The sequence below is a fragment of the Rhinolophus hipposideros genome, assembly GCF_964194185.1.
Source record: "Rhinolophus hipposideros genome assembly, chromosome: 1".
Classification (NCBI taxonomy): domain Eukaryota; kingdom Metazoa; phylum Chordata; class Mammalia; order Chiroptera; family Rhinolophidae; genus Rhinolophus; species Rhinolophus hipposideros.
The window spans coordinates 36732818-36743581 of record NC_138047.1 but is presented as its reverse complement, the minus strand read 5'-3'; the positions used below and the strand labels follow the sequence as shown (position 1 = coordinate 36743581).

The 10764-nt window shown below is 39.7% G+C and overlaps 1 protein-coding gene across 20 annotated transcripts in view; it reads right to left on the bottom strand.

Moving 5' to 3' along the window:
* Positions 1 to 399: 399 nt before the first annotated feature.
* The window catches only part of RBM47 (RNA binding motif protein 47), a 147884-nt gene continuing 137519 nt past the window's right edge, over positions 400 to 10764 (bottom strand). For 11 of the 20 annotated variants that reach the window (XM_081054936.1, XM_081054924.1, XM_081054939.1 and 8 more), the window contains 3 exons: positions 10485 to 10691; positions 7713 to 7915; positions 401 to 3146 (listed from right to left, as the gene is read on the bottom strand). In XM_081054936.1, coding sequence (XP_080911062.1) covers positions 2916 to 3146; positions 7713 to 7915; positions 10485 to 10691 — 641 coding nt within the window. In that variant the 3' untranslated portion in view covers positions 401 to 2915. Of the gene's footprint in view, positions 3147 to 7712; positions 7916 to 10484; positions 10692 to 10764 lie in introns of all 20 variants that reach the window. The other 9 variants (XM_081054930.1, XM_081054931.1, XM_081054929.1 and 6 more) reach the window with 3 other exon arrangements.

Genomic DNA, 10764 nt, shown 5'->3' with positions numbered 1-10764 from the left:
AACTAACTCAATGTTACATAATTGCCTCAATTTAGAGTTCCTGAGTGTAAAGCTCTCGGGATCATATGCAAACTTCAGTACGGAGAATAACAGGCTTTGCCACATACTATTCCCATCCAGATGCTTTTTCTCGTTAGAAAAATAATGAACAATCCAGATTTAAGTGTTCAACCTTCAATCACCTGACCTCAAGGTGATACAGTGATAATTCACAATTTTTACTATGTTCCCCATCTTCAGTGGTAATTCCAAACCAAATAATATGATAGCAACTTGCTGGTTTCTCCAGCTGAAAATACTGAATTAGTCGATTCCTTCTATGCTGTAAGGGTTTTTCTAATTTTGTTAGGGGGGAAAAAATCAATATAAAGAAAGAAAACACAATTTAATACAACGTCTTGAAATTGCTTTAAAGAAAGCTTTATTTACTACGTACATCCTAAGAATGTATTGTAAATGGAGCAGGCTCTAAATAAATTTAAAAGCTTTTCAAATACACGGCAACTAAAGATAACTAAACTTCTAGCATGTTTAAAAACAGAGAACTCTAAAGCTTTTTTTTTTTACATTTATATAGTTTGTTCTTAACCCTAAAAAAAAAAAACTTCACATTTCAAGTTATAAACTTACCTCAGTAGTGTACGTGAAATGGTTTTGAAACAGAAATAGTTAAGAGGCTCACTGATACTTAACTGGCTATGTCACCAACATTTGTCTTTAAGGTAGTTTGGTATTTGCCATGTTAAGATATCATTTTTTTCTTTTCTTTTTATTACCTTCCCCCCTCCCCCCGCCCAAATAATTTACAGGCACATGTAAAATACAGTAAGACCGCTGGGTCAGAGTCTTATCCAGTGAACCTCTGTGACAATCCTACACTGGACGGAGGGTACTCCTTTCACACAAAGTCAAGGGATGAAGACCTGATCCAAATTGCATTATGTTGGACTGCTCATTCCAATCGGTTTGAGTTTGGATGAAGCTTGCTGGGTACATCATCAGGAACATTGCACAATTACTTTATGTCATTTAAGAATGATGGAAAGGAATGTTAGGAATATTTAAAGGCCTTTGCAGGCACGCACTAATTTTACACAATAAATAAATATTGCTTATATATAAAAAATTCATCCCACCTTAAGACGAGGAGGGGAAAAAGCCATTTGGGACTCTCTTAATTTAAAATTTAAAACAAAACTAAAATATGTGCTAAGGCATGATCCTATTTATTAATCTAAATCATAATCCTATTTATTAACAAATAAGAATTCAGCCACCAGCAAAAATTCCGTGAGTGGGAAGATTTTATGGATCTCTAATATGACATAAAAACACAACTGTGTTACTTGCTACCTATTGCACACCTCGCTTCCTTGACAGAGCCTTTCAAAAAATTCCAAGTTGATGTATTTCATAAAGTAGATGACAATATTAAAATTTTACTGTATTTTACATTCACTCTGTTAAACGAAAGCCTTCAAACAGGCACAAAACACTGCAACAATACATTTACCTCCTAATAAAACAACTTTTTAATAACATTGAAATAAAAATGGTTTCATTTTGCATTAAACAATATACTATGAACTTCAGCAACATAAAACAACTAAAAAGGAGCATTAGGAGATATTTACAAACTATCTGTTAACTCCTGCAGGTCTTTTCTCCTCCTTTTGGATGTGCACGCCCCTATTCAGTTCACCTGCCACGTGCACAGCAACAGAGGAAAGCCCTGTTCAATAAACACAGTATTTCCAACACCCTCGACTACCACAGACATTCCGCATGAAACATGATAAGGCAACTAGAAGCATAACTTTCTGCAACAAGAGTCTTTGGGGACCTTGTCTACAATAACATTCATTGTCTCTACAAACTCATACTTCAAAAACAAATAAAATAAAAGCATTAGAAAAGGAATTGAAGTTTTATATGGGACAATTCAATGGCGATGCAAAGATGTCTTCTGCAAACTGTTAAAATCTTGTGCTTACACATAGTCTGCTATTGAAAATTCCTCCCCAACCAAAACAAAAAACCCCAACAAAAACCCAGGAAGAAGTAAAAAAGTCATCAACGTTTTCTCTATCAGTGACTCATTTGCCCTAGACTTGCCACACAGAGAGGTGGAACTGGGGATAGAAAGAGGGGAAGACTAGGGGAGGAAGGAGGGAACGTGTTTAAGAGCAAGGACACGTAGAGAGCAGGGGCCCAGGGTAATGGTGGCAGGTGAGAGCTTTCCAGTGTTTGGACTCAGAAGTGTGACAAGTCTTTTCAATGTTGGCTTAAGGAGAGATTGAGTGTTTAATTTCTTTAAAAAAATAGAACCATAGTGGATAACACACAGTAACACCGTCAACCCTTAATGCCAGCAGAAATTTTAAAATTGCACTTTCCAGTATAATTTTTAAAATAATGTTTTATGTAGTATTTTTAAAGCACTATTGTTTGTTTCTTTAAATATTGAATATATTTTTCAAAATAGTTCCCTAGCTGCTCAAGTGTGCTTTTTAATATATAGTTGATATATTATTGAAGGTACTACAAAATAGAATCTCTGGAGTGCAGAAGTTAAGAAAATAACCTTCATACTGAAAATATATCCTTAAAAATACAAAAACAAAAACCTCTATACAAACGTACTACAGCATACAAATTTTTAAGAGATGGTATTAAGGTACGAACCTTTGTGTAAGTCTCTTAGAAATGTATGAACACGGGCCTGCAAAACTGAAAATAGTTTTAAAAAACTAATGGAAACTTCATGTGTATAAAATATTTCAGTATGATATTTGATTACATTCTTCACTTTCAGGTTTCATATGTGTGCTAATCCAACATGTTGTTTCTTCATAAATAGTAAAGTGTTCCTTCAGTAGTAGTTTTGTGGTTTGTCTCCGCTCTGGTCATCAGAATCAGTATGTCTGGTAGACGTCATGAATGGGAACCTGAATAGCAGCAGCAGGGAAGGCCTGAGGTATATAGCCTGCGTATCCTCCATAAACGGCGGCCGCGTTCTTCTGTAGTGTGGTGATCGTGGCTGTGGCCGGAGCAGCAAATGGAACGTAACTGGCCCCGTAGATCCCGGCAGTGGGAATTCTCTGAACGTTTGGAGCCATCGTGTATACTGGAGTTATTGGGCGGCCCTGAGGAAGAGGAAAAGATTCCTTACTGATCGCTTGTAGGTACCTATCCTGTTTAGTCATCTAATTCATTCAACAACTCCATTCATTTGTTCAACTCTCAGAGGTAAAAAGGGAGGTGTCCACTCTCAGGGTGGGGAGGTAGAAGGGTAAACAAATAACAATTATTGTTAAGTGCTGTGAGCCATTAATCTAAGGTGGAGTTGCATACTCAAGGCTAATTCAAATTCAACTGGTGAAAGAGAACTGGAATGCTGAGGGAAAGTTAATTTACTCTAGAATCTCCTACCCACCATTGTGCTCAATCAGCACAAACCCCAGAGGGAGCTAGAGAAGGGAGTTGAGAATCTACCCTTTACTCAGTTGATCTCCCTGTAATTAAAAATAAGTATTTTTCCTAAAATATGGCCCTAAAATATATGCCAGCTGCCTCACTCATACTTAACTGAAGAAACAGGATGTTTCAAAAACAAAGAGAATAGATTGACAACAGTATAGGACAAAGTATATACAGAGGGTGCCCAAAAATGTCTACACAGTTTAAGAAAGGAAAACTGTATTGAAATTGTAATATTCAATATATGCTGGTAACAAAAGATGAATACAGGTCACATTTGACTTCTGCAATTACAAGAGTGTTACGCCATATTTAGGCCAGGAGCAGAAACCTTATCTATCTTGTCCTTGATCCTGTCTTGCTTATTCTCCTAGAAACCTGGGCGGCCCGGGCCCAGGGTGTGGAACTGGAGGGCTTGGTCATGCCCTGAAACCCTTTGTCATTGAAGGGGGAACAGCCTCGTTTACCCCCTCCTATAAAGCTCCATACCCCTCTTTGCTGGAAGAGGTTATGATCTTTTTCCTCTGCCACAGCCTGACCTCCCACAGCTCAAACACACCAAATAAATTCTAATGGACCAATCTTGGTCTCCCGACTCATTCCTCCAGCCTCCGGCCATGCCTAACAAAGAGGTGCTCAAAGTGATTACTATCCGGGTCTAGACACTTTGGATTATGGCGAACTACTGCTTGAGCAACGTTGACCAAAGTGTCCACTTGTATCCATTTTTTTGGCACCCTCGGTAGATCTCCAAAGGGGAAGCTTTCTTAAGCTGTGTCTTTTAAAAATTGTGATCATACACCATTTTCAACAAATAATAATGGTTTCCACCATCTCTCACCTAAGATACAACACCACTGTATGTAGACATTTTGTAAAAGCTTCAGGAAGGAACCAACTAATTTGAAGAGTTAGAGAAAGCATCTCAGAAGTGGAGACATTTGAGCTGGGTTTTGAAGGATAAGGAGGAGTTTTCACATTAGGAGGAAGTGGGAGACAAGCTATGTAAGGCTGACTCACTGTAGATGTCACCACTGACTATAAAAGTCCCTGTTACTTCCTTCTCTTTACTGAAAAGTGTAAAATACTGTGTTTTCAGAGCAAATAGGCATAGTGAGAGAAGACTATGGTTCAGTATTTCCCAAAGTGTTTGTTATGAAAAGTGGATTTTTGGTAAAAGAAAACACATTTAACAAAATATCTGGTGCATTTATCTTCCACAGAATGCCCTGTAGCAAATGCTGCTATTGTCGCTATGTCTTAATGCAGCTTCAAAAAAGCAATTCAGGATATATGGAGAATTAGATTCAAAAAATTATTTCCCCCTGGATTTCTATAAAGCAGTAAGTTATCATTCCTTTACAAAATCTGCAGATCAGAGTCACAAAATTACGTTCAAAGGAATTTCATAATCTAAGAGTCATTTTTTTCCCAACTGTAACCAAAATAATAATTACACTAATGATAATAATAACTGAGAGATTAGGGTCTACCAGGTACCAGGTTCTAAGTGCCTTATTTGTATGACATATTGAGTCATCCACCACCAATGAAGCTGGCACTATGAGTATATGGAGGTTCAGATGTGTTAAAGGACTTGTATAAGGTGACACAGCTTTTAAGCTGCGGGATGTGACTCCGGAATCGCACTTTTAGCCTACATTATCTTGCCTCCTACTGCCTATAACAATGAATATTTCATGGGCAAAGCTTTACAACCAGGGAGAGAAGCTTCGGAGCTGGGAAGACTGTGGCTCACAGCAAGATACAATCTTTTCCAAATGTGTGGACATACATTTAATGACAAAGGCACAAAGGGAGGAAATCGCAGAGAAGACATCTGAGAGAAACCTTTCCAATTGCTACAATTCAGCCCAACACTGGGCTCAGAGATGGGGTGGGGTTGAGTGTGGGGAATTAGGGGAGGGGCAGAGAAAAAGACGTGCTTTCCCTTCTTTCAAACAGGAATGGCTAACTTTGCTCTACTTTATACCACAGATTTGTTGTGAAGATTGAGAAAACTTTGAGAAATCAATTTGAAAAAATGACTGCCTCCACCAATAAATATTTGCTATATTACTTATAAAGGCTATTGGAAATCTTGGCTATAAAATGGCTAACCAGGAACATCTCTGAGCACCTGTGAGACAGGGGATGACTGAGGGTGTTCCACAGGAAGGTTCTGGAAGCTGTACTGGGAAATGATTTCTAGTGTGGCTCCACTCAGAAAGGTGTTCTATTCACCAATCACTAGGGCATAAAATGCTCCTTCTTCTGTTGCAATTTGGCAGAAAATACAGAGGGGGCAGAGGACTGAACATGGCAGAGAACCAAGGTCAGAGAACTCAGAGGCAGGACACAGAGTACTTGGACTGGAGGGGCAGCACCCAAGCCACACACACGCAAAGAAGCCATCCCCAGGTTAAATAAGTAAGCGGCACCAGGTGTTCTGCAGAATATGCTGGAGGGGAAAAAATCTCCAAGGTAAGCAATTGATAAGGATTGTGCACTGAAAAATTCATAAGCAAAGACTTTGAATAAAGACCATGATGGTGACATCCAGACAGAGTGACATAAAATAGAAACAGCCTGCTATTCTGAAGAGGACTGTGAGGCCCGTAACTTAGACCTAATCAGAACTGATGCTACATGCCGCCAACGACAAAAGTTGATGAGTTTCTCAACAAAGAGGAATTAGAAATATTACTGGAATTCCAGCAAGTATTGCTTGTAGGTTAACTGTAGATATTTACAGTCCACAAGTAATAACTACACTAAGCTGTCATTCTACAGTGTGAGTCATTTACAACCTATTCCTTTTTTGGCTTCAGGTAGTCCTGAGTTAAAGAACGATCACAGTATGACATATTGATGGATGAATTAACTCTAACCTTTCTGAATAATGCAGTCAAGATTGGTACTCACATGGGCAAACGCAACTAACAGACCTACTGCGGTCGGTGCTCACAAGCCTGGCTCTGTTTCAGCATCACTGAAGAGCTTGTACAAAACACGGATTCCAGAACCCCAGTTCAGTTCTGTGAATTGGAATCTTCTGGGGTTGGAGTCTAAGAATCTGTTTTTTAAACACGTTCCCTGGATAACTTTTATCCAATTAGAAAAGAGTCCCCGGGCCTGAGTATTTGTGCTTGTTGATTGATAAAGTATTTGAGATTCACTGCCTCACAAAGACTCGCTTTAACAAGATTTTTTTTTTCTGTTTGGATGAACGACTTGTCACTTCTAGGTATTCCCTATGAGCTTTGCACTAAAGATACAAAGAAATGTAAGATACAGCTGTTGGTCTGGAAAAGTTTCATTATAAGTGGGGTGACAGAACGTATTGGTAGTCATATGCCAAGTAAACGTGTAGATAATGAGTACAGGAGAGACGATGCCTTAGGTTAGGTGGTTGGGAAAAATTCTACAGAAGAGATGAGACAAAAGAAACCCTAGATAAGAGAACACTTGAGCAAAGGTGGGGAAAGGAGGCTGGAATAGTGAGATTAGAATGGGAGATGTGATATTTTTGAAAATAGTTGGATATGGTTGGAGGAGAGGATTAAGGGCAGATTTTACAGTTTCGTATATCTGCTTCTCTGCAACTATTTCTCTCCTGCACAAACTTATATATATAAGTATACAAATACTATGTATATATTCACACACATACATACTAAGAGAAGGGGGGAGAGAGAGAGAGAGAGAGAGAGAGAGAGAGAGAGAGAGAGAGAGAGAGAGAGAAGAGAGAGAGAGAGAGAACTTAAAAAAAAATCTTCATTGAACTGCAATTTGAATGGGAAAATGGGAACTATCTCCTTGGAGTTTTGTATGTCTGTGCTAAAACAATAAAAAGAAGAGTTACAATTACCCACTGTCATAAAACATATGGTCCGTACAATATGATGACACTGAGAAATTACATGTCATTTTTGCATATTGCTTCCCATCTTTAATATAGTGATAATATTAGTGTATTTATTATTTAAAATTTTTTAAATAAATTTTTAAATATTCTAAATAAATGTTTAATAGATTTTAAAAATTTATTCTTTAAAAACCTTTCTGTCCTGTCATGATTTATATTAAAGTTTTTTTCTGTCACCCAATCCCATAGTTTTAACAGAGAGCTCAGCAGAGAGTAAATTCTCCTGCTGAATATTAAATGAATCCATGATAGAGAGAGGCCAAGCCTCACACACAAATTACAATGACCGCACCATGAAGTCTACCTGGAAAGGTGGTGGCGTTGACACAGTGGGAATGACAGCGGCAGCGGCGGCGGCGGCAGCAGCGGCAGCACTGGCCGGGTCTGTCTGCACGGCGATGGGGCTGATCATGTGCTCCATTGCGTGGATTTTGCCATCTTCTATCATTTTAGGAGCTGGCGCTGCCTGAAACATGGAATACTGGGCCCCAATGGCAGGGATGGCCACTGCAAGAGAAAAGTCACAGGGAAACACAGGTCAGGCATTTTCAGTCACTGAGGAAGGTCCATCACTTTCCCAATGATATTTTTGAAAACCAAGTTGGGCAGTCATGGGCTTCTCCCTGCTAATGTATGCTCTCTGAGTACAGGTAAGGAGGTGCTACCCAAGAGGGAGAGAGGGGAGGTGGTGGGTACTCCCTCTGCTTGTCTTTCAAATGGAAGCATGTGGGTCGGGTGGAGGCTCCCAATAGATCATCACAGAAGGAAAGTCTAGAGTTAGGTTTCGGCACCAACATTTCCCACTGCTTCTAGAGAAAGATCTCATTTTGAATCTTACTCTTGATGTCCTACAGAACAAGAAAGGGCCTTCGAACAAAGAAAACAGGCTCAGAATAACAAGTGAGATCAGAGGCTTGAGGCTCAACAAGTTGAGAGTAAGCCCGCCTGTTCCTTCCTTCTCACTCACCTCACTCATTACCAGACCTACTGCCCTTTTCACTTTCACCATGTTTTAAGAAACAGGTGACGTGGAGGGTTTCATTCTGAGAACTCAGAGGTCTGTGTACATCTTCCCCACTCTGTGTTTCAGATTTCAACATTACTGATTCACAGAAACATACAGAATAAAAAGACGGAAAATTCCCTAATTTTCTAATGTCCACTCATACTAGTGAAACAGCAGTGACTAGTTTTTTGATGCAACCTGCTAATTCAAAGAAGGTGTTTCTATGAGTCTAGTCTAAAGGGCTCATTTCAACCAGAGATTCAGACAGACAGCAGTTATTGAATGTCAATGTATAATAAAGAGAGGTAAAAATGAAAAAATACTAGCTCTGATTTGGAGGAGTTTGTGTTGGTGCATGGTGTATGTATGTGTTGAAAGGATAAGCAAGAATAAGAAATGCATACACAAAATATCCTTTCATTTACGGTTTTTCCTCCAACTGTAGGTATATTTATTCTAATGAAAGCTGATTTGATTTAAGGGAAAGAGACAGATTTAACTGTAGGCTCAACAATGGCATGGCCATTCAATAAAATATACCTAAAACCTTAACCAGATATTTTACCTTTCTTTCCAACCATATGGTCTTGTGCCCAGATACTTCACCACTGTCCTGGTGCTTTTCTTAAAATAAAAAGCTCTAAGTTTCTGGATGAATCAGAAATAGAGGCCAAGGGGATGGGGCCCAGAGAAGGTATGAGGTATAGTTACAGTGGGATTGTACTAAGTAACTTGGATTGCTCTGGCTATCACCCTCACAGGAATTTCTACCTCAAGCCCCAGGACACAACCAGTAGCTTAAAGATGGTTTGAGCTACTGCAACTTGACAACAGGAGTCCCTTTCCCAACAAGCAAAAGTGAGAACTCCTATCTCCAGGCTCTGTTTTATGGAATTACAGAGATATCGGATCTTGCTTATAATACCAATGGCATTTATAAGGAAATCCAGTCTAAGGAGTTCCTTCCTTCTCACTCATTTAACTGCAGAAAGTTTTCATAGGCAAAACAAAACAAAAACAACTCATTATCACTAGATTAATTCAAAAGAAAGCTCTATGGGAAAATGCTTTTAAGCCCTTTGTGGCCAATGCAAACCTATGCCTCAAATGCACCGATTCCTTGACTGTTTTAACTAGAAAGAGCATACAAATCCTCAACCAGGAGAAAATCAGAGTAACTGAGCTTCAAAGTGAGAATATTCTCGAAGAGCTCTTCAACCTACTTTCCATTAAACCAGGAAGAGGTGTGGAGGAGGATCTCTCTGATTACCCACAACTGGATTTTTGTGTGTGGAAGCTTGTGTGGGTGTGCTAATCAGGTGTTTGTGCTACACTCACACTGAAGAGTTAAATAAAGTTCCTTGCAGGTTAGGACCAGAAAGAAGACGTGTTTCACCAAAGGGCACTGACAACGTTAGTAAACTGGTTTGTGAGGCCTGGAGGTGAAAGTCAAGTTCAAGGTCCCTGGTATGAATTACTTGAGCACCCCAACCTCCAATCTACTGATTCAGCAAGAGAAGGAAATGAGTGCTGGGAATTAGAATCCAGACAATAAGCAGCTGCAAAAGCTTTCACCGCTGCCTGGTTCACAGGCATTCTGGTTTGTTAAGACTATGACAAAGGACAAGTTGTGCTATTTGCTCTCAGAGGGGAATTTTCTACAACTCTCAGAATGGCAATAAGCTCCACCCTCTGGCTTCTAATGACGGGCAGAAATAGGCTTCAGTAAGGAAGACAGTTTTTAACTGGTAGAAGATACAGAAGAGCCTCATATACTTCCAACTCTGCCGACTCAGTCACAGATTGAGAAAAAGCCTAACATTTGGTGACATCCATTTGAAAAACCCACTACTAGAAAATCTGAGTTGAGCATGGTCAGAACTAGATCCTCCTTTTACGTTCCAGATGAGAAAGGCCAGGAGGCCACATTCTTTGCCTAAAACTCTGGCTGCCTATGAGAAGAAGAACCCATGTGCAGATGAACGAGCACGAGGTAGGTCTGGGGTCACTTCAAAGAGAGGGTTGGGGTTTAGGCTGAATGGATGCATTCTCACTCTGGTTTATACTGACCTGTACCAGGTTTAATGGCAACTGGATTGACAGTAGAGATTTCCAAATTCGGTACAAGTTCATATCCTTTTTCTTGCTGCTTTCCTTTCCCTTCATGATATCGGCTATATATACCACGGCCAGCAGAATATCCCCCGAGGTAGGAACCCCTGGGCCCCGGGGCTCTGTTGCCAGCTGCACCTCGACCCCGGCCTCTTATGCTGCCTGCTTATAATAACAATACAAAAAAATGATGAGCAACCAACAGTGACAGTACAGGAGGCAGACCTTAACTGAAGGC